The sequence below is a fragment of the Poeciliopsis prolifica genome, unplaced genomic scaffold (genome assembly GCF_027474105.1).
Source record: "Poeciliopsis prolifica strain line A6 unplaced genomic scaffold, Auburn_PproV2 SCAFFOLD027, whole genome shotgun sequence".
In the NCBI taxonomy this organism is placed as follows: Eukaryota; Metazoa; Chordata; class Actinopteri; order Cyprinodontiformes; family Poeciliidae; genus Poeciliopsis; species Poeciliopsis prolifica.
The window spans coordinates 1,833,889-1,857,341 of NW_026562402.1; the positions used below are offsets into that span (position 1 = coordinate 1,833,889).

General features: G+C 39.1%; 1 protein-coding gene and 1 pseudogene across 1 annotated transcript in view; one reads left to right on the forward strand and one right to left on the reverse strand.

The window, feature by feature from the left end:
- lhfpl4a (LHFPL tetraspan subfamily member 4a) overlaps positions 1–8,452 on the forward strand; it is a 33,343-nt gene extending 24,891 nt beyond the window's left edge. Inside the window, exon 4 of the mRNA XM_055048458.1 lies at positions 1,328–8,452. Within this exon, the coding sequence (XP_054904433.1) occupies positions 1,328–1,381 (54 nt within the window). The 3' untranslated portion in view covers positions 1,382–8,452. The remainder of the gene's footprint in view (positions 1–1,327) is intronic.
- On the reverse strand, positions 8,356–22,140 carry LOC129371712 (SRSF protein kinase 2-like; annotated as a pseudogene).
- Between the last annotated feature and the right edge of the window lie 1,313 nt (positions 22,141–23,453).

The window sequence follows — 23,453 nt, forward strand, 5'->3', positions numbered from 1 at the left end:
CAACAATATATCATATAAGAATCTGCTTATCCATCTCTCTTGATCACACTATTACTTCTGAACAAAACACCAACATTCTTACAAAGCCTAATCCCAAGACGGTGCATCCTTTTCTGGTTAAGAAGAACAGCAAAGTGTTTGCTGAAGGATATAGCATGTAGACACCAACCGATCCCCAGAACCTTGGTCCTTAAGGTTCCCAGAACAATTTATCCTTCTCTCCAACAAACTCTTCACGATCCTTTCTATGAACCCCACAAACACGATCAAACAATGGGTTAGGCATGGCAGAGTCTGGAATGGGCTTTGCTTTGAACTGAGAAAGCAGACACGGGTCTCCTACATCTGTCTGCACTTGTCAAGAAACTGCAGATGCAAATTAGTTCATACGATTATCTGGAGGAGGAGTGCATCAAATTGTGATATTTATATTGGAGTTGTATATTATTCCTTTTTAAATAAAGTTTATTACCACATCTTAAAGCACCCTCTTGAAAAAGCCTGGATGGTCATATGACTTCTACAGAATCCATGTTGACCAGCCAGTTTCATGAGAGTAAATCTTTGGCCAGGCTCAATCTGAGTCTAATATTCAACGGTCATTTGTAGGCTGCCTTCTAAAGCAGAGGAAATATCTTTTTATTAAATATCTGGACCACCACCTGGTCTGCAACTCTAAAGTGGTTGTCATGGCCCTTCATTTAACATTGCAGTGATGTATCTCCCATGAGAGTGACACAATGTCCCAGAACTTAAGCATTACTGGATGAAGCTTGTCTGCTCCTGGACTGCTGGATTGTTTCAACAACCACAGGAACCTCTTCAACATGAGCCCTTAAAACTTAGTTTGTTCTCTTTCTGCAGGTTTAGAGGGAGACTTTAAGGATGTTCACTTTGACTCTTTCTCTCCTCTACTCCTGTCTCCTTTCCTTTTAAACCTTCTCCAAACCTTTGTCCCTTTCCTTTCTCTATTCTTCTTCATCTATGTGCCAATAACACTTGAAATTAGCCCAAAGAAGTTTCAAATACAGGCATCGAATGGAAAGACGTAATGCTCCACTTGTGAAAGTAAATCAGTTGGGCCAGAACTTGACACTCAGACAATAATCCTGAGTTCCACACTGCTGGACAGCGAATGTTCAAAAAAAAAGAAAAAAGATAGTGTATGTCAAAATTTCAGGGCTGCATCCTTCAAAGGCCCTGCTATACTGTAGATATAATCTTAATAGAGAATGACTGTTAAAACTTCTTGACAAACCGTCATCAAATATATTGTATTTTCAAAAGCAGATTAGTGATGTGTCTTCTGTCTTATTTTTTCTCACAGATTGAGGTACGAGACAGAAGAGAGCCGCGGTACGGAGTGCAACGTCTCCACTGAGGGCAACAATGGCACTGAACAACTTCTATTGATCTCTTTCTCTTCTCTATCTCTCCGTCCTCTATTCTTCTTTCCTATCCAATGATCAGGATATCACCCAATTTCAATGCAGACACCGCGTGTATAGGATTGTGTAAGATAAAAAAAGAAACTACAACAAACACGAGGATAAACTATATTTTGAAAAAAAAACAAGGTTGTACAGTGCATTTAACACTCAACTTTCTCAACAAATACCTTTATGATGAAAAATATTTACTGTATTTAAAGTCTTGAGTTTTTTTTGTGTGTGTGTGTGAGAACTCCGATCCCTAAGATGAAGAACCATAATGTCCGTTTTACAGTTCTTTATTTAAAGTGTCACTATTTACTGACTTTGAGTTTGTGTGATGTGTACATTCAAAACATCAAACAACAGATAAATGGTACTCCTCACACTGTTACAGGGACAAGACTCACAATATATCAGAACGTTCCATTACTACACCCGTAAAAAAATCAAAAAATGAAAAAACTACAGGGACTCATATGGCTCTTCATCTGAGGACATTTAAATGTGAAGAATTGAAAGGAGTACCCCATTGCAGCTTTACAGAATTTAACATCTCTGGGAGATTCTCTACTGTACATATTAAACAATGTAAATAACATAACTGCTGATGTGAACAGCCGACAACAAAACCTCATCTGACTCCGATGCATTCGAGTATAGTAGTATTTCTACCCTCCGTTTCAGTGTTCCTCATGCTGGAAGGGCATCTGAGTATACGTTCGGATTTGCTGTGTTCCTACGATTCCCCACTACTGATTTAGCGGGATCACACAGAGGGGAATAACACAGATATCATAGCTGGAAGATCCACAGAAAAGCAGAGCACCGTGACTCGGAATTATTGTGTTTGATCACTTTTTTATTTTCTTTTTTCTTTTTTTTTTTGAGGGGAAAAAAAGACACTACTCCTGCATCAACATGGCCTCAAAAGAAGCTGCTTATTGTAGATCCCCACCCTCTAGTATGTTGTAGATTTTACCATTGACTTTAGCTGCAGCTGTCATGTAAAAAAATCTTTGATTTGTGTTTCACTTGTTTGTGTCATCTCACAATGCCCCTCTCTTCAGTGTGCAGTTTACTCCAGTTAATGGTTCCAGCATACAGTGATCAGTTTACGCTACAGATGTCTTAAGACTGTGTGAATATGACTGCTAGTGCTGGCCCCAAGTGCTGCATTAAGGCGATGTCAGATACGCCTCTTTAAAACAGAAAATCCCCGGTGGGACAAGCATCTGCTATAAAAAAAGTTTCAAATTTAAGTAATAATACAGAAAGCTAGTGTTGCAAAAAGACTGAGGGAGACACTTTCTGAAATAAAAGCATTTGAATTCTTCAGTGTAATTCTTCATGAATAAGGAAAAAAGGTGAATGAGTTAATGTGCTAAACTTGATTTGAAATTTTTAATGCAATTTCTAAAGCGATAGCTTGGATTTTTTTTAAAAGTGAAGTGCTATGAAGTCATCAGTAAAATACTTAAAGTAAGAAAATTTGTGTTTATGTGAATATTCATTTATTGTAGAAATGCTTCTAGGCGATAAATCCCTTTAATCTAATTATTTTCTCCTTAAATTGTACCATATTTTGAAAGAAAAGGCATTTTTTGAGTTGAGCATCAGAGCTCTATATGTGGGTTACACCATGAAACGCTAGCCAAGCCCTTTATGCTCAGGGCATAAAGCTTATTTTGCTACTGCCTGCAGTTTGGCATCCATTAATTCATTGAAAGATTGATGTTTGAACAAACAAGACATAGAAGATATTTGTAGCTTACAAATTTAAAACAAGGACCTCAACAACAACAGTCTTGAAAGTCCTTGTTAAGCTGGACACCAGCTTGGTCAGACACTGCTGTGGGATGGCATTTGATTCCTCAACCAGCCATTGTCACCAGTCAGCCAGTGTGGTTGTATTGGCATTAACGGGACACCCTGACTGACCAGGCAGGTACTTGTATGCAGGCAGATCATTACATCCTCTCCACTCCCAGATTCTGGAGGTATTTTCTGGTAAATCCGCCTCTGGAGTTGCCTGAAAACAAACCAGCCCTTGAGAAACGATTGTTTGTTGAAAAACAATTGTTTCCTGCAGGCTGTGGACTCTGTTGAAGTTTTAAAATTTACCCAACTGCTGATGTTTGGCTGTCATATGTAATGTGCCAGTTCTATGCTATGAAGATTACTGGCTAATTCAATATCTGGGATGGTTAGTTAGTTAGTTAGTTAGTTAGTTAGTTAGTTAGTTAGTTAGTTAGTTAGTTAGTTAGTTAGTTAGTTAGTTAGTTAGTTAGTTAGTTAGTTAGTTAGTTAGTTAGTAGCTAAAGCCAGACTACAACTCTAAAGCAGCACAGAAAATCAACATTCACAACTTCTTCGGTTCGCTGTTTGGCCCGGCAGAAACTCAACCAGAGCTGCAAGCTCGATCTGAATTTAACAGAATAGTGCAAGCAAGCAATGGCTGGGCTAATTCTGGAGGCAAGCATTGACATTTTGGAGGATAGAATTTGATCCCTCAGAGGGGAGATGTGGAGATTTTCACTGGTTTCACTGAGATTGCCTTTAATGACGACAAGCCTTGGTTTTCCAGTGAGGGTCATGCTGCCCTACACCAAACACACTGCCTCCATCAGAAACAGATTGGCCTTGGTTGTGTAGCACAGAGAAGGTTATCATGAGGGTGACGCAGATACTCAACTCTACAACAGTTTAGGAAGCATTATTAAAATCAAACAATGACCAAACATAAATCTTCTTACTAACTAACCTGTTTAGTTCATTACTTATTGTAGACATTACGTTCTAATTCAGAACTAGCCTGGCAGATTAGCCTTGGATAACTTTAACCATTTAAAACAACAAAACAAACTTGTTTAATCTGTGGGATGTAAAGCTGCCATTGAGGACATTAAATGCTACAGTTTCACAAGTCACCACTCTCATTTTTTTTCACCTAAGCAATGTGTTTCTGTGCTAAAGTTACATTAGTTGAGGTCGTTGGATGAGACAATGGGACTCGTCAACTCTTTTAAGAGAGTAAACCATTACATTTTCAACCTGTCATTTCAGCAACTTTATCAAAGAATGTGATAAAGTTGCTCTCAAAGTGGTTTGGAAATGATCCCATTCAGATTGATACTTTGCCAAAGTAACTTTAGCACAGTCAGAGATATTTGGCTACAAAAACAAGAAATAAACATTACTGAATATGTACTAGTTAATATCTACTAAGGTAGCCCTGCATCACATGGTATTAAGATTTTCGGTTTGAATTTTTTAAATTTATTTTATTTCTAAAATTAGCTAAGGTAGGTGGAGACCATTCCTAATAGCTACTGGCCTTCCACTGCTATCTGCTGTTAAATGACATCTATACCACAAAGGCAACAAACTGATAACTTACAGAAGCTCACAGATTCAAGCTATCGCCTTAAAACACATTTTAATACAACATTTAGGCAAACGCTGATAAATCATTTTAAACATTTTGCATCAAGTCCTGTTTTTCTTCCATCATTTTTATTTATGAATATCATTGAAACACAAGATGGTAGTAAAGTAAAAATTCCACTCCCTTATTCTTAAGCTTTTTAAAAAATGATTGTTTTTTTGACACTCCCATTTTTCCAAGTTATTTAGATTCAGAAAACCTCAGAAATGACTCATTTTCAGCTAATCAGGGCATATGTTTGTGAGAGCAACACATTAAATGCTACCTTTACTTTCATTACTATACATGTTATTCAAAACAGCAGCATGAACTTCAAACTGTGGAGGCTATGATGCCAGAACCGAGCTGCAGAGGCAAATCCAAATAAACAGTTTTAACTTTCCTAAAAGAGTGTTAGCTGCTCACATGACATTGGAAATATTCAAAATGGTTTTGAACACAAAATATCATCTTAGAGTTTGTCAAACCGGCAGCAGATTCTATGTGGTGGATGATTCCGACATTTCCACCTTAAGAGAACTTTCCAGATTTTTATTGTTAGTTTTGCATTTGGCTGTGAACGTAAAGCCTTAAAAAATGTTGATGTGATCGTGTGCTTACCTTTCTGTTAGTAATGGTCATGAGGCGATTTGAGATCCTCACAGTATTTGAACCTTGAGGGGGAAAAAAAAGTCAGGCATTATGCAAAATTGAAAATTAAAGTAGATTTTATTTAACACAGAAACAATTTAACAATTTATTCTGTCATTCCTTTGAAAAAAACTAATTGATTATTAAATTGGAATAATTATCTATTACTTTTATTCATTATTTTGAGTTGCTTATTCAACAACATATTCATTTTTGACTCTCTGCTCAAGGTGCACTGGGCCTTCTTTGGCTCAGGAGTGTGCAGCAACAGGTGGGGGATGGGGAGTGTTGTGCAGTTCTATTCTCCATACAGCCAGACTAGACTTACATCAGTCTGGTAGTTTCTCAGCCTTAAACTTTTAACACCAGTGTAATGAAACATGTTAGCAGTTTGTGAAACGGGTTAATCCCAAATCACAAGCTGGTTCTCTTGCTGAATCAACAGTTGATGTGGTTTCAAATGTTGAACTTTTCTGAAGTCCAGAATATGTGTTGAACTTAAGAAATACAAGCAAATGGCATTTTTTACCTCCATGTTGTTTAGAAAGTCGATTTGATGGGATTATTGATTCTTTACAACCTTTGAGCTTATTGGTCTGAAATTTGCTAAAAAAAAAAAATAAAATAAATCCCCAAAAACCTGCAGACCACACACTGTCCTCTGGGATAACTGCCAGATATTTCCTGCGTTATCCATGTAGCTGTGACATTAAACTGGTTGTTTCCCTTGCTGATAGATTTGGACTTAGACATGATTTCACATCCTGGTCTAGAGACTTGATGGCTTCCAAATGATCAGTTTACACAAGAACAAAGGAGATACAGTAGGTTGTTAGTGTTCATCAAATGAAAGTGTCATAATTTGAACAAAAAGGTATTACCTGCTTTACATTACTAACTGCCAGAGAGAGCTTTGTTTTCTTTTGTCTAAGCTCAATTACTGTACCCGCTGGCCAAATGATGGGTTCTTTATGCTTTAGCTGCTTCATATTTCTCCATTGTTTGCTGTGATTCTGGTGACTAGCAGGACTCAACCATGACAAAATGTGGTTGCACAATATGACAAAGCAGTCTGCTGTAATCCAGGGCACCATGGGGGATTTTTATCCCTCTCAGAGGAACCCTTCAGGCTGACACACTGTAACTGAAACTCCCAAAGCTTGGCTTAAGTCATGACAGGAATAAAATTAGCTGTGTGCATAGATAATTGTTTTATATGAGAAACTGACTTGCTGTGCCCAAGTAAAGGAAAGGTACAGTCATACCATAAATCCTCCTAAGTAGACAAATGATTTTTACCGAGCTGTCAAATATTGACCTGGTGTTTTAAACATTGGGCCAAATCACAAACAGAAAACACCCTCCATAAAGTATCCTTTTACTGTTATAACTAACTTCAATGTCAGACAGTGTTAGGGAAGCATTCTTTATTGTTTTTTTCAGGATGGTTTTGAAGGGTGTGTGTGAGCAGTCAATGTCTCACTGACAGTAGATAGTGGTTTGATAAATCCATGATTGGAGAAGATTTGCAGACTTCCCAAAAACTGCATCATCTGTGGAAATGTTTAGAACATTCAGAGTTATTAGCTTCATGCCACTCAGTTTACTAAGTAGTGGAACAGCAGTCATCCTATTTAGCCAAAAACAAAACAGAATCCCTTCTTTTCAGATGGTGTGAAAGTGTTTCAATAAACCACTCCAACATTTTTGAGTGCCATTCAGCTAAGTAGAAAAGCAATTGCTTAGCGGTTGGCTTGGCTAGCCCAAAAAAATGTTCCAGGTTTTTTTTAAAAATTGACATTACTTGGAGGTGTGAAGTGCTTAATAAACCAAAACCAGGAAGTTAGTTACTTCCATAAACTTGCATTAATTTCCTACTCAACATCATGAGACTGATCTGACCACTGTCCACTCCAGTTGAGACATCTAGAAACTGTAGTCTATGACTGCTGATACATTCACTGTGGGGAAAGTCCAAAACTCAGATTTTTCTCTCATGAAGAATTTCAAACAACCTTTAAAAGTTGACTAATTTATAAATGAAGGACATGATGCCTACCGACTGAACCAATTGGATACCGTTTCACTTGGTTCATTTGCAAATTCCAGTGCATTCCTTTACTATACAGATAGCTAGATGTACAGTGTCTTTTTAGAATGGTAGCTAGCTAATTCTCAGGAAGCTGTGTACTAAGTACTGTATTAAAGGCTCATTTTGGAAATAACAAACAAAACAAGTCAAAAACAAGAGTGACTTGACGAGGTCATCATTTAAATGATGAGTTGCTTCACTCTGGCTCTTGATGAAGTGTAGACTAGATTAGCACTGATGATGTTTTTCTTTCTGGGCCTTTAAGACAATATGATAACAGCCCTTATGCTGAATCTAATGATGCTGTCTATGGAGGCTCTGCACAGACCCCTGGCCTATGTCAATCCACTGTCGTAGTGTAAAAGTGCTGGGCCCTCATTCAAGAGACGTTTATTTCTGTTTTACCTTGAATTATTTGTGCAAACATAAAAAATACAAAAAAAAACAACAACAAAAAAAAAACAGAAACATTCGCAGTGAAACAACCATTTGGTAAAGAATTCTCATACTTGCTTTGGATGTTTATTTAGTTATCAGAGCAGAATTCCTTTACTGTTCCATACGAAGGGCTGCGTTAAGCAGTCAGTCATGTTTCTCACACATTGTAGCGTGCATCTGTCATTTGTTTTGGGAGTTGTTTTTTTTTCACAGGCCCAGGACATAATTTCATAACATATTAACAGTTAGATTATAACGAAAACATAGCCCTGAGGCCTACGTGGTCATGTGAGGCTTCCAAGAATCAGTACCTGTACGATCGTCGTTCTGGTCTTTTTTCTGGGTACTTTGGTTCCTGAGGACTTGACAATGAACCTATGAAAAAAAAAAAAAAAAAAAAAAAAAACTTAAAAAGGAACTGAAAATACCTTAACCCTGATGAGCACATATTTGTACCACTCCAGGTGCCTCTAAGAACTCTTGAATTAATTCTGATGTGGTGCAGAACCAGCAAAACAAGTAGTGACACGGTAGGTTTTTTTCTACTACAGACTGAGCTCTGAAACTAGATGGGTTATTTGTAGATTTGAGGTCAATTCAGTTTCAAACCATGAAATTAAGACAAAGTCGAATTAATTACCTTACTTTGTGGAGACTTTTTGATGTATAAAACGTAGGAGTAAAAATCACATTTTTTAAATTTTCAATTGTCAATTGGACTCCAAAGCTGAATTCGCCTCAGTCTAGAACTGTGGGATCATTTAATCATGTGAAAAAGACTGAACGTGTGTTAAGAGTCAGTGAGAAGTCATTTCTGATTTCTAGCTACAAACAAAATGTCTGTGGATTATGTAAATGTCATAGACATGTCAATGATTTATCATCTTTTTATCATGCAATATCATATATAAAGATGTATTGTGTGGGGCGGGTCAGATTGGGAACAAAAAAAAGAAAAAAGAATAATGTTCAGTGACTTATGTTATTCTAGTTGACTTTCTGTTAACTCCTGAAATGCAGATGTTGCCAAAATACCATAAACTATCATGTGTTACCATGAGAGAAAAAAAAAAAGTAAAAAGAATCAGTTTTGCTTTTGTACAACAAAATAATGATATACAGATATTTGTCATGTATTTCTGATGAAATCTTTGTTTTTATGTGTTTATCACAGACTCTTTTGTTCTGTTACAGTTTTCCTTTTAAAAATATTTAGGTATGAAATATGATGGTTCCTTGGTCTTATGAGACCTAAAAAACCCCGGATTCAGTTTGGACTCGATAATGGGCCGCTGCTTTTTGAGATCTCAACGCCCAAAACGTTTGAAAACTAAAGATGGAATGAGAAGTCGTTATCTCTCACGGTCGTGTACGAGAGCAGAGTCTCAAAGGGGCCTGTCGCTCACCCGGTTAAGGCTGACATATTGATTTTGATTTGAAAATTATGTCTAATTCCTATTTGTAAATAGTATTCAACCTCACAGTGATGAGAAATTCTGTTATTAAAACGCATTTTGAAAAAGGTAAATAAAGATATTTTACATTCAAAATCAGTTGTGAAGGATTTATTGAAGGTAGGCAAGTTAAAAGCTAATAACTTTGATAGGAAGCAGCAGCAGAAACTCAGCCATCACCTCCAGCTTACTTTGGGGAATGCAACGGCATTCAATCATCAGAATTTCCCTTCTTCATCTTTCCTGGAGTCTTCTACAGAAGAAGACAAACCAAGACACTTTAACTGTATGTTTTTCATGTGGAAGAGCAGAAATTTAACTCCAAACTGGACGATGAAGATTCACAAGCAAAGTCCAAGTCTGAACCATTTCACCCTACAGAGGAATCTTGTTTCAGTTCGTATCTCATGATCAGAGGTGAGGGTTGGAACATACACCATTAGATGAAAAACTTGTTCTTCGAGCTCAAATCCGTCTTCACTGGAAGAAAAGAAAAGGCAGATTTACTGCAGTCCAGAATCAGAATGTGTTTAGTTACATGTGTATCTCTACCTTCAGTTGCTAGAGCAGATTTTTCTCAAACTATGCTGTTGGGTCTAAATGTGGCGTAGGACAGAGACATCCAGGGTCAAGATAACATTTCCTTCACATGACTGTAAGTAACTACATTTCTATTGACTATAAAACTGCACAAATCTCAAATACAAAAATAATTTAGTTAACAAAAATTAGTTCAATGGAAACTGACTTAAAAAGTAAACATGTTTTTCAATAAGTCTGTGTGAGAATGAGGTTTTTCACATTTTTTCAACCTTACCAAAATTGGTGTATTTTGTGAAACTTTCTGTGCATCACATGAGTCAGTTTATGTACATTAGCTGCATTTTTGTTCACCATACTTTGTTCAAATTGAAATTCTGAATATAAATTCACTAAATGGTTGCAGGCAAATAAAAAAAAGTGAAATTTTTGGCCAGAAAGTTTTTGAGCTAGGATGAATGTTTAGTTAATGTTGATGAATGTTTATTGCAATTTCTTATTAGAAGGAAACAGCACAATTGCAAAGTGTTTTCTCAACATTAGCAGAATATTGAATAAGTCTTGCATACATTTGTAACGGAAACACAGTTACTGACTCCAAGTACACAAGGAAGCAAGCAGCGCTTTGGTTGTGGACCAGGATGATCAGAACGGTTGTTTACAAGTCAGATGTGAAGCAGCTCTACTATAGAGCTAAACATTGGTTCAGTGGTTCACAGAACAGCTAAATATTAAAATAGTAGTAGTTTCTACAGTAAATATTTAAATTTGTAAAGAATAATGCAAATACCAACAAATTGCTAATTTGATTTATTTATTTTTTTACTTGGATTAGACCAATTGCATTTCCATTACAAATGTGCAGAAAACTTTGTCAATATCTCGCCAATATCAAAACAAAAACTATTTTGCAATTAGTGTTTCCGTTAATTAAAAGAGGCCATTAAAATTATCTGTGAATAAACAAGCTGCTCCTTCATCCTTCAACACTTCCTGGCATCTTCTTCATGGTTTGTGACAGCAGGAATGTCAAGTTTGTTGTTACTAGTCTGATGGGAAAACAATTGTTTCTGTTGTAGTTTTGAGAGATAAACCAATTTTGATTTGATCCCACCCAAAAAAAACACCTCATACTCATGCCAAAACTTTTTATAGAAAAACAGGTGTTTCATTTTTTGGAATTGGCATTTCCATCAAGCAACTTTGTTTTCGAAATGTCAAATTGCTCAAGTATACCGTCAATGAAAATGCAGCCAATGTGCAGCATTCACAGAAATAAAACCAATGAATAGGAGTGTTGTAAATATACAAATAAATGTAAATAAATTACATTATTTATTTATAATTGTTTTTTTTTTTTGGGAATTCCCAAATCTCTTTGATTTGCTAGTTATTGTCATTAGACGATCTTAATCCCAGGCATCACATTGACCCGAAGTCCGGATCCATCACAGGCCTGACATAATATTATTTGATTAAGACATGTCACGTCTTTTGTCGTGTTGGTGTTGAGTCACTCGGCCAAAAATATCACACAGACTCGACTGTACACAGACGGTGGAGCGACCCGTGACTGGAGACTCCACAGGCTGTCGCAGTAAGTACCTGTAATTCATCAGTGGCTTCCTGTTCTGTGAGGCCGGCATGGAGCAGCTCAGCACTGGGCTCCCAGCAGAGCTGCTCACCCATTTAGGGTTGTATCTATTTTTGAAGTACAAAATGTGCCACACACCATTGATTCAGTGGAGCACAGTGAGTACACAACCTTTTTTTATGTTTTTTCTTTTTTTTGTATTAAGTGTTTTCCAGGCACATAATACCATAATACAATACAATCAAGTAACTATTTACCTCCAGTTGCCATAAAATGATATATTATATATATATATCTGCCTTCTGGAAGGTGGAGTTCCGAAACAGGAGGCCCAATTTCAAGAAAAATGTCTTTTAAGTCAAATTATATATACAAAAAAAAATTCCCTTCTCACCCACCGCGGGTGGTTCTTATCCTCTGAGCTCGGGTCCTCTACCAGAGGCCTGGGAGCTTGAGGGTTCTGCGCAGTATCTTCGCTGTGCCAAGGACTGCACATTTCTGGACTGAGATGTCTGATGTTGTTCCTGGGATCTGTTGTAGCCACTGCTCCAGTTTGGGGGTTACTGCCCCGAGGGCCCCGATGACCACAGGCACCACTGTGGTCTTCACCTTCCAGGCCCTCTCCAGTTCCCTGAGGCCCTGGTATTTCTCCAGTTTCTCGTGCTCCTTTTTCCTGATGTTGCAATCACTTGGTATTGCTACATCTACCACAACGGCTTTCCTCTGTTGTTTATCCACTACGACAATGTCTGGTTGGTTCGCCATTACCATTTTGTCTGTCTGGATCTGGAAGTCCCACAGGATCTTAGCTCTGGCGTTCTCCACCACCTTTGGGGGTGTTTCCCACTTTGATCTCGGGGTTTCCAGTCCATATTCTGCACAGATGTTTCTGTACACTATGCCTGCCACTTGGTTATGTCGTTCCATGTACGCTTTCCCTGCCAGTATCTTGCACCCTGCTGTGATGTGCTGGACTGTCTCAGGGGCCTCCTTGCACAACCTACACCTTGGGTCTTGTCTGGTGTGGTAGATCTGGGCCTCTATTGCTCTGGTGTTTAGGGCCTATTCCTGGGCGGCCAGGATGAGGGCCTCTGTGCTGTCCTTGAGTCCAGCTTTTTCCAGCCATTGGTAGGATTTACTGATATCAGCCACTTGGGTTATTTGCTGGTGGTACATCCCATGTAGGGGCTTGTCCTCCCATGATGGTATCTCTGGCACCTCAACCTCCGTTCCCTGTTGTCTGAGACATTCACTGAGCACATTGTCTGTTGAGGCTTTGTCCCTGATGTATTTATGGATCTTAGTTGTTTCGTCCTGGACAGTGGTTCTCACACTCACTAGTCCTCTGCCTCCTTCCTTGTGGAGAAGTGAAATACATTGTTTATATTACTTACATAGCTGGAAGTCTTAAAGTCTTTATTTCTGTTAGTTAAGATGATTTTCCACCTCCAGCTAATAAAAACACCACATTTATTTATTTATTAAACCAAATCAATTTAAAAAAAAATCAGTACAGAAATTTGGGTTTAAAACCTGAATTCAGAAGTTATTTTCAAAAACTACTTTTAAGCCTCTTCAGAATGCTTTCTGTAGTTGGTTGAATATGCCTGTGCAGCAATTACAGTATGTTAAAGCTGTAACCATGTTGTGACAGTATGAGACAGATAAACTTCGAAAAGCTCCATCGCCTCCCTGAGATACTTTTGCCATTTGGCAAAATCAAGCTCTCCTGGTCAGAAACAACCAATCAGAGCCAGCGCTGCACTGTGTCTGCGCGTGTGTGTGTGTGTGTGTGGGGGGGCGCTTGTGTGTGTGTGTGTGTGTGTGTGTGTGTGTGTGTGCGTGCGTGCGTGCGTGCATGTGTGTGTGTGTGTGTGTGTGTGTGTGTGTGTGTGTGTGTGTGGTCCTATTCTGCTGCATCTGTGCTTCTAAGAACAGGCTGTGGACCCACCACACTCTGGAGGCGAACCTTCACTTAGCAACACTCATGCAGCCGCATGCATCCTGACTCGGTCATGAAGAAGCTGCTGACCTCAACCTACCTCACTGCTACCACACACATCTGACCAAGGCCTCCACTTCCACCAGCTTCACCAGGAGGTGAAACATAAACCTGGAGGTTTTCAGCAAGAATGCAAATGACAGGATGTTGGTGAGGTAAAAAACCTGCAGTTACCTCACAAGGTGACGGTGACCTTTGAGATTCTTTCACTTTTACAGATGTGGTTTAGTTACTGAGCTCAGTCATCCAGACAAATTGGATGGTTTCACTGCAGCGGTCATTCGGACTCCATAAAACCTCAGTTCAAATGTTCTGTTGAGAGACGTTAAAAAAAACTAATTAAGAAGATTCTTTTAAATTGTTGAAATAGATGTAAAGTGTTTTTAACTATAATTCAGCACAGTGGTAGATAAAAGCATGCAGGGTCACACAAAGGTAAAAAAAAAAAAGAGACGGTACAGCAAGGACAAATTGAAATTCTATGAACTTTTTTTTCAAAACCATGTGCAAACAATTTCAGCAATTCTCAAATTCTTGAAAAGCTAAACAATCATAAAAAAACAACATTGACTTTTTATGTATTTGTAATTTCTTCTTTGGAGTTCCATGAAATAAAAAAATAGCACAGGTAAAATAATTCCAACCTCAGCAGTCCTTCACATTTAAAAGAAGAGATTTTTGTGAGCAACAAGGAAAGCATTAGCAAGAACATTTTTTTGAAACAGCAACAATAGGCTGCAGATGAGGCTGAAAGTTGAAGACTGTGTGCAGATGTTATCGCTCTGAAATCAACTCGTGTTTTGGAGGAAACTTTTCGGGAACGCCTCCAGTAAAAATGTGAAGCATGTGTGAAACGACGCAAGTGCCGAACTCATAAGTTCGGGTTAAAGCGCGTATCAATAAAAACTAAAATCCCAGCGCCGTGTGGTGGCCTGGCATGACAATGACAGCAGATTCAAGGTGTTTTAGCGATCTCGTTGAAATCTGGAGCTTTTCCCCAATCAAAATCCAAAAACACCAACAACAACAACACAAGTTGAGAAACAACAAAGAGTCCAAACACTGAGCAACTACAATGTTGCTGCAGAGTTAACATGGAGGCTTTGCAGGGCCTTCCTTCCAGTCCCTTGCTGTCTGGTTTGTTTTCTCTTTGGTCAGAGCACGGTTTACTAAATGGTTACTGACCTCAGGCTGTCAGGAAGTAAGGGGCCAACCACACACTGCCCTGTGGTCCATCCAGTGAAACCTGTGTCCATGTGTGTGTTGTGTGCCATGGAGACATGACATAACTGTGAACTTCCTGATCTTTCTACTGTAATGTGAAACTCTTTGTGTTCATTGTATTCTTTAAACGTTGGGCTTGATCACTTGTTCTTCATAATTTCTAAGGTTCTTTTTCATTCAATTGTTCTTGTACCTGACCATGGCACTAGATTTGGCAGGAAGAAACAGGAAATAACATTTCTCTGTAGTGTAGCTACCGCATGGCAGGTTTGTATGCGGTAGCTAGTGCAAAAAAAAAAAAAAAAAAAAAAAAAAAACACTTAAAAGACTCCATTGTTATATTACTGATTAGGCAAATAAGTAGAGAAATAGAAAAGCTGTGTGTGAACAAAGAGGAATTTGTTAAAGCAGTTGTTGTCCATCAGACTTCATGTTTGTTGACATTTCACAGCATTATTCACCAGAAACGGAGATTTGTTGTTTTTCTGTTTACCAGAAATTAAGTATAAAGAAAAAAAAGAAAAGACTCCAGACTTTGGCTCAGAAGCTGCTGTTTGGTAGTAAATGAGTCTTTACTTTATGTTTATCTGTGAAAGCAACTTAAACCTTTAACAGAAAACATCCTGTATAAACTGTGATGCTTCATTTTCTCTTTGTACTGCAGTCCCCAGTCTGCTGGTTTTATTTAAACGTGACATAGAAAGCCTTAGATATAATTTGTTCATTGTTGCTGCTATAAAATGGGATGTTGGGATAATTTGGTCCATCAGACAAAGTCCAATGTCAGCAAAGAACGTTTCCCCCCGTACACGAGTCAGCAATCATAAAAATAGATTAAACTTTCAAGAGTCAGCATCTGTTTGTTCCAGCTTGAAGGTGATAAATAATGAAGGGGGAACAAAAAGAATCACGGTAAGCACGGAGACAAGAGACCCCAGCTGTTCAGAGACCACTGATGACGCTTGCTGACCGTCACAAAGTGCTGGCCTTTCTTTACACCCACGTTTGTGTGGCATCAGCTGAAGCTAATACTTAGAGATGCATGAGTACACGGCCAAGATCCAAACACACCTCACTCTGGAACAAAAGTTGGAAGAAAACACAAAACTAAACATGTGGATACATTTTTTTCCTCCCCTTAGCGGATATGTTAGACTATAAATATTAGGTAGTCTGTAGTAGACTCTCAAAGGGCTGCTGGAATTTAGATTTGACTGCACAACTTGAAACTTATACGTCTTTCATTTTACAATGTCAGAACCAGCAGATGATGCTCAGCGGTCCTCTTCATGGCTGCTGTTTGCTCTCATCCTTCTGTTGTGCAGCAAAACTTTGGAAGCTTCCGTGTACCGTCAAAAAGGTAAGCACATCTTCCTTGTTTCGTGACAGCAATTAATCAAAAGCGTGTAAAGCCCTGCCACAGCAGAAGTTTGAAACGTTTAAGCAACCCTAGCTTGCTACCGTCAGCAGTTGAAGCGGCTGGAAATGCCCGACGACAAACTTTCATCCGCTGTAGTCTGACCTTGCATTTGGCCTCTTGGGGCTCTTCGCAACAGATTAGTGTGCTTCCTCTGACCTCCCTTTTCAAGGTGACAAACTGCATATGGAAAGCTTTTCATGGGCTTCAGGCATGGGGGAACCTACAGAGGATGCTAGGTTTGGCCATTAGTATGCATGACCTCTCCCAGCAGGATGTCACATCCTTCACTGAGAGGGCAAAGTAAAAGTCCTCCCGGTGGAACACATGTGAAGTACATTTTCACCTAGCTTGGTCGTTCCCTTGGATTCCTCGATTTGACTCCACTCTCGATCAAACAGCAATGCAACTCTGGAGCTTGTTTTCTCCTCAGGTATCTGTTCGTACAAAGACAAGCTCTTCAAACCCGGGGATACCTTCAGGAGAGGCTGTGATAAGTGCTTCTGTCATGAATTTGGATTCTACTGCTACTCGTGAGTAGATTCTCCCTCTCTTTGATTATTTTTTTGTTCGTTTTCATTTTACAAAGCTTGAAAACTCACAAGTGCTTGTTGCCTTTTTGCAGGCCAATGAAACCTACCTCCTGGCCGAAGAAGTGTCATCGAGTGCGAACAGACTGCGGATATATGGTCGTTTACAAGGAAAACCCATTGGTGGAGTGCCGCGCCTACAGCTGGATTGGTTGACATAAAAGGGAGAAACCAAACAATGTTCATGTCTCATTACTTTTTAGGTTTGTCCCACAGACTTGGGCAATTTACCTTTGATGATGTAGAAGGTTTTAGTGAGGGCACTGCTTGATGTAAAAATGAAAGCTGTTGGTTAAGCAGTTGAACCAGAGTTGAGGTGCTTCAGTGTGACGTAGATTTCTGTGCTTTCTCCACCTGCTTTGGTTTCACTCTGGAGACTGAAATTGACAAGTTTTCTCAGTCAAAGACATTAGACATAAAGTCACATCCATAGTGGATTTATTAGCCAGGCTTTCTCAATTGGGTCCTCAACCCACCTCATCATAAAACACCAATAACCAATATACAAGATTTAAACTGGTGTTACATATGCTTCCATTATGCCCTTGTACAACTGATTTAGTGGAGTCATTGCTGCTGCAATTTACTATATGTAAAGCTGAATGGTTTAAGAGCCAATGGAATGCGTGGTGTATGAGATGCAATGGCAGACAGAGCGAAAAGACACTGAACCCACGATGGTATTTCAAGTCAATCTGATAAAGTTTAATCTCAAGAATACCATCCAATATGAAACTGATTCTGACTAACTGGGTAAAAATATATTTAAGCTTATTTAAATTCTATATTAATACCATTGTCTTTTGTTTTAATATTTTTCTTTCAGTTGCATTAGTTTTGGCTGGTGGCTGTTCAAGTCAGGGTCTTTTTTTGGTGGTACTGATCAGTGATTTGCAGGAACAAACTACCAAACATTAAAACCAGTGCTACGCATTTGCTTGTAAACACAACAATTCTGTATGCAGTTCGGAAAACAACCCAGCGTTTCTTCAGTATTTTGTGATTGATCCCATTAAACACACTCACCACTGTGGTTCTGCCCATTTATTTGAACAGCTAGAAACTAACTTGTTCCGGCTAAAAGGGTTTTTATGTTAGACAGTTTGAGTTTGCTGTAGTGCTACGCTAACAGATGCTGTTTTGACTGAACTCCAGTAAGTTGTTTACAGTTTTAACATCTTATTGTAACCATTTTTAAGTTGTGCTCTATGAAGCTGACAGAAAGTTACCACAGACAGTAGTCTCTCTCACGGCTTATGTTTCAGAAACCTGGTATGTAAAAATATACTGATCATTTAAAAGCAACTTAACTGGCAACGCAATGATACCAAGAATCAGATCGAGACATTTCTTCGATTGGCAGGTTCTGAAATAGAACTTTTAAAGACTGACGATATTTAGTCATTTTCAACGTTTTATGGTTTAATGTATTTCTTATGCATTCATTTTTATGGATACTGATGAATGTTAATTGTAAGATGGGTTTTCCTAGGACCCCACTATACAAAATATCAAACAACCACATGTACTTTCTGGCTTAATTACATTACAATAAAATCTTTATTACTTGTTATTTTCATGTCTTAAATAGATTTTAAAAATACTCAGCACTAAACATTTTCTGTTTTAAGGATGCTGCATGTATTTATGCATTATTTTCATAGAACATGTCTTTTGCTTTGCTGTAAATCCACATCTAAATAAAAAGCCTTTATTAACTTAATAAATGAATGAATGATGAATGAATACCTTCTGATGATTATGACAGTTCAGGCTCAAGTCTATCAGTGTAAGGTCTCTCAAACAAAATTCAGGGAGAAAAAAGAAAACGAGAGAGAAAAAAAAAAGCCTAAAGTACTCAATAAGCTCAAGTGGAGATTTTCTTTCTGATGCTAAATAAGTGCAGCAGGAATTCCCCAAATGTGAAAATTCAGAGATGCCCTGAAACTGTTGAGGTCTTGCTGCTGAAAACATCTGGCTGTGAGAACTTTCTCTGGCCTTTAGGCCCACAGGGTCTTCAGGAGGTTAACTGGAGGTCAGCCATGTTGAAGGCACTGTGCAGCAGTTGTCCTTCTCTCTGAGTGGATAATCCAGCATACGGACAAGGAAGTTTGAGAATTCAGCAACATACAGTGAAAAAACAGGGTTTGTTTTAGAAATTGAGCTAAACTTTAGTTTTGAAAAAGAAGAAGAAGCTGTAGTTGTACCTCTCCGGTCGAAGTATTCAGCTGAATGTTTGCCTGACTGGACAAACATCTGGAGGAATTCTGCCGAGGAGCTCAACGATTTGGCCGATGTGGTCTGATGTGGACGGAGGCACCACAATGTTACGCAACACAGCTTCAGGACAAATTAGCATCTCCAGATACAATGAAGGCGTGCGGTAATCCCATTTAATCCCGTGTTGGTGCGTGCCTCCTATCTCCGTTAGTGTCAGCTCGCTGAATTAAACCCACCTTCCTCCAGGGACATGAAGTCGCCGGCTTTGGGGTGGAACAGCGAGTCTCCAGTGACCAACTCGAAGCCACACATTCAGGGTCACATGTGTGGCTAGTTAAACCAACCTGTGACACCGCTTTTTGTTTTTTGAACCAAACTAAGCTGTTTCACAAAACATTACTTTCTTAATCTACTATTAAATATTACCTAATGGTTGCTATGGCAGAAAGTAAACACGAGTAAAAATCACAGCTCAGCGCTTAGTTTCTCCAGTTATTAACACCTACTGGGCATTTAATGTCAGCTGAAATGTATTAGCTGAGAAAAACCTCTTGTTTAATACTTTAACTTCAGTTGTGATTAATACATTTAAAGATTCAATTGCTATTTTGAACCCCTACTATGAACTCCCACAAATGAAAATACCAAAAGTTCCCAAAAAGATACATCAGTTTTAGAGAGTAACATAAAAAAAAATGTGCTTGATGAAGCAAAGCAGACATCATGAAACTGTGGCCAGCTGGTACCTCACCATGCAGGCTACACTCCAGATGTCAGCTGGCGGACCGTACTCAGATCCAAGCAGGACCTCTAGAGATCGGTACTGACGGGTCTGGATCTCCTCACTGAAATGCTTGTACTGGGTCAAAACGGTGAAGGACAGAACAGTCAGACAGGACATCAGAAAACAGCAAATATGGGACTATGACATTTAGAGTTGTATGTATAATTTTTGACTTTCAATACTTTAGTGTTTTATACTATGAATATTTATTAAAATGCTGGGCATTTAAATAGAAAGTTTTTCAAAAATGTCTAAACTATTTTGTGGCCACTAGGGGTCAGCAAACAGCTGTTTAAACATAAAATAGATATATTTGTAGTTTTTATGATCAGCAGTCTTCACAGAAATGTCTTTTAGTGGGTACAGATTCACTTCCTCTATCCCTAAAATAGTCAAAATAATTAGCATTGAACTCATGTCAGTTTAGATAAATAATTGTGTTAATATTTAAAACAGAGTAAAAAAAATAAATAAATAAAATTGAATGAGTCAGTTTTTCCCCCTTTGTGATATATTACATTTAGTTTTTTTTAATACATATGTTACTGATCTGCAGATGACAAATGTTCTATATCTGAAGCCGGTAAAGAAGAAAACAACAGTGCCTGTGGTCTTGTTCCCCTCTACAGCTGGTAAAGAGAGGGAGCTGCTGCCCCCTGCTGGTGGAATATGGGTGTGCTCCTTCAGGAACAGCAGAATGTTTTCTGGCTTAATGTCTGTATGGTTGATCTTACATCGAGTGTGAAGATAGTCCAAGCCCTGAAGGACCTGCAGAGAAATGGAGAATTGAGATGTTTCTTACATTAAAGAAAAACAGATCAAACAAAAACTCCTTCATCACTTGTTAAAGCAATTGTTTGCTTTTCTTGAAAATGGTCACAAGAAAGTTAGATTTTTATTTTAAGCTAACAATTAAATATAAATGCAGTCAAATCCACAGGTTACTGTGGTTTTGTGTTACTTACCTGGGTGAGTATTTGCCTGACCAAAGGCTGCATCAGGCCTGGATTCCCAAAACAGAGCTGCCAGGTCCTGAGGCTGGGCCCCAGCAGCTCCAGAACCAGGCACAGGTCTCATCAGGCTAAGGATAGTTTTATTGGGTGTCTTCACAACAACCCTGATTAGTCCACTTTAATACAACTCTAGTCCATCTCTAATGTGACTGGTTGAAGTGAACTCTGATGCACTTCAAATATGAAAAGATGTGACTCCACTCTAGATTTAAAAGTGAACTGTACCAGCTGAAGATTTGGTCCCTAATCAAACTCAGTCTACAGAGTCCAGACTCTGTCCAGTGTGGACAGAGTGTGTCTGTGGACACTGTGGCATCTTTCATGCCTAAAGTTCAGAAAGCTCAGTGAAACAAAGGATACGGACCCCGTTGACCCCAGCCAGCTTGAATTCATCAAGCAGCTGAACGATCCAGTGGCTGGAGGGGTGACGACTAACAGGACAGTTGTTAGCCGTCCTTTTCTCCTGTCAACGAGGGACAGGAGAAAAGGAAGGGTGAACAGTAAGACAGGAACTTGTGTTTTCGTGGACATGCAGACGCCAACAAGAAGAGGCTGGAAGCAGAGCTAACATATCGTAGAAGAGCCTGTTCATCCAGTCCCGCCTGAGCGAAGCCTGCACCGCTCTTCAGGACCTTAACAACAACCCTCCGACCCGACCTGCCAAACAGCCCGGCACTCTGATTTTTATTAGCTGTGGACAAAAATGTAGAAAGTATCAATTGAAAGACTGAAAGTCAAAACAGGGACTTGCAAAGAGTGGTTGAGGTTCTTCACCTTTCGTCACAACACAAACAAACTTTAGTGTGCATCTTTGGGATTTAATGTCACAGACACAAAGTGTGACATGGAGACAAAAGAAAACTTTTTTTTCTTTTTTTTATGTAGAGGACTATCCAGGTTCCTCCTATGACTATGTGAATCATGTGTAAAGCACATGACTCTCATACAGATGTATGCGAGTCATGTGCTTTACCTTTGTGCCACCGCTGTGCCCCACTCTAATTGCTTTACTCTTTCCTCTCCTAAACTAACCTCACCTGAGGTCCATGCAGAGCCAAACTGTGGAGAAAAAGCCCCAGCCAAGCTTAGACACCACCTGGTATCTTCTGTTCAAAGAGTCACCAATCTGGACAGGGTGGTAACCACCTGCAGTAATAACATCCAGGATTAAACACAGGAACACACAGCAATACCCAGTAGGAACATGGCAACAAATGTCTCCCAAAGTAATGTGAATATTAAAAAAACAGACAGGAAGACATTTTCACATAGCTTTGGAGAGTTCCAGCTATTTCTGGCCTAGCGTCGTCCTCAGAAGCCCTTTCATGACCGTTTGTGAGTAATATGCTCAGACCTGCCTGCAGGACACTCAAGCAAGATGATGAATAATCCTGTTTCTGTCCTCCTTTAACCTGAACAACGCACGGCATGCTGGGTTTGTTTTTATTTTTAACAATCTCAGAGAACTTTGAATTGGATCTCTGTTTCCAGTATCCCAGAATACGGCATGAGCTCGTGTGTAACTTATGACTGAGTCAGGCGTTTGTTGTATCTTGCAGACCGCAGTGCTGATACCTGCAACACAGAGGAGCATGAAGCAAGGTCAGGCATAAAAACATGCAGATTGAAGCATGAAAGTGAAGGATCAGGTGTTAATCAAGCAGTGATGGTCATCTGTGGTTTATAGTAAAAATAACTTACAGTAAAACAGAAACCTTAAAAAGCTCTGCAACTTAATCTCAGAAAAACCTGGTTCAGATCACACTGCCTGTGTTCTCCGTCTTCATGACGGTGACATAGTGTTGCACTCACATGTTTTGCATGTTAGTGTTCCTCTGATGCACATATTAACTTCGGATCGGTGTGTCTCTGCTTCACATACCATAGCGGTATTCTCGGGGGTCTTCACAGTCCTAACTTTCCATCATAGAGCTGATTGGGTTCTCCAGCTGTTCCTAAACGGTCAGATGAGCCGTCTCTGTTCCAAAAGACCACAAAACACTGTAAGAAAGCAAAACAGTGGATGGACTCTTTTAGTCTCCCGCTTCACTTGCACTATTTCTGACTGCTGTAAATCATTTTGCCGTCCGTTCATGCAACCCGAGAACTTGCTGTCCCAGCTGCCACTGACACGAAGGCGCACTGCATGGATGGAAGGCCTCCAGTCACATCATGTCTGAAAACAATCAGTGCAAGTTTGTTCTCTAGTTTTGAAGCACCTGATTGTAAAAATAAGTATATTTTGTATATTCTCTACAAGATAAACTGTTTGTCTGAAGCTCGAAATAAGTCACTTCTCTTCATACACCTGACCTGTCTGTGAGTTGAAATGTGTTTCTTCAAGTTTCTTTGGTAGGAGATGAAATGTTGAGTTTTTGTTCTGAACACAAGCCTGATTGAAAGGAAACTGTTTATCTGTGCAGAAGTCAGTAATCTGATATTCCCACATGAAAATTCAACATCATAGTTTAAGAAAACCATATCCCATAATTGATTTTGCATAATCCTGCAGTAAAACTCAAAGACAGCATGCATGTGAGGGGCAAGAATGTACTCACATGTGACGTTGCATGGTTT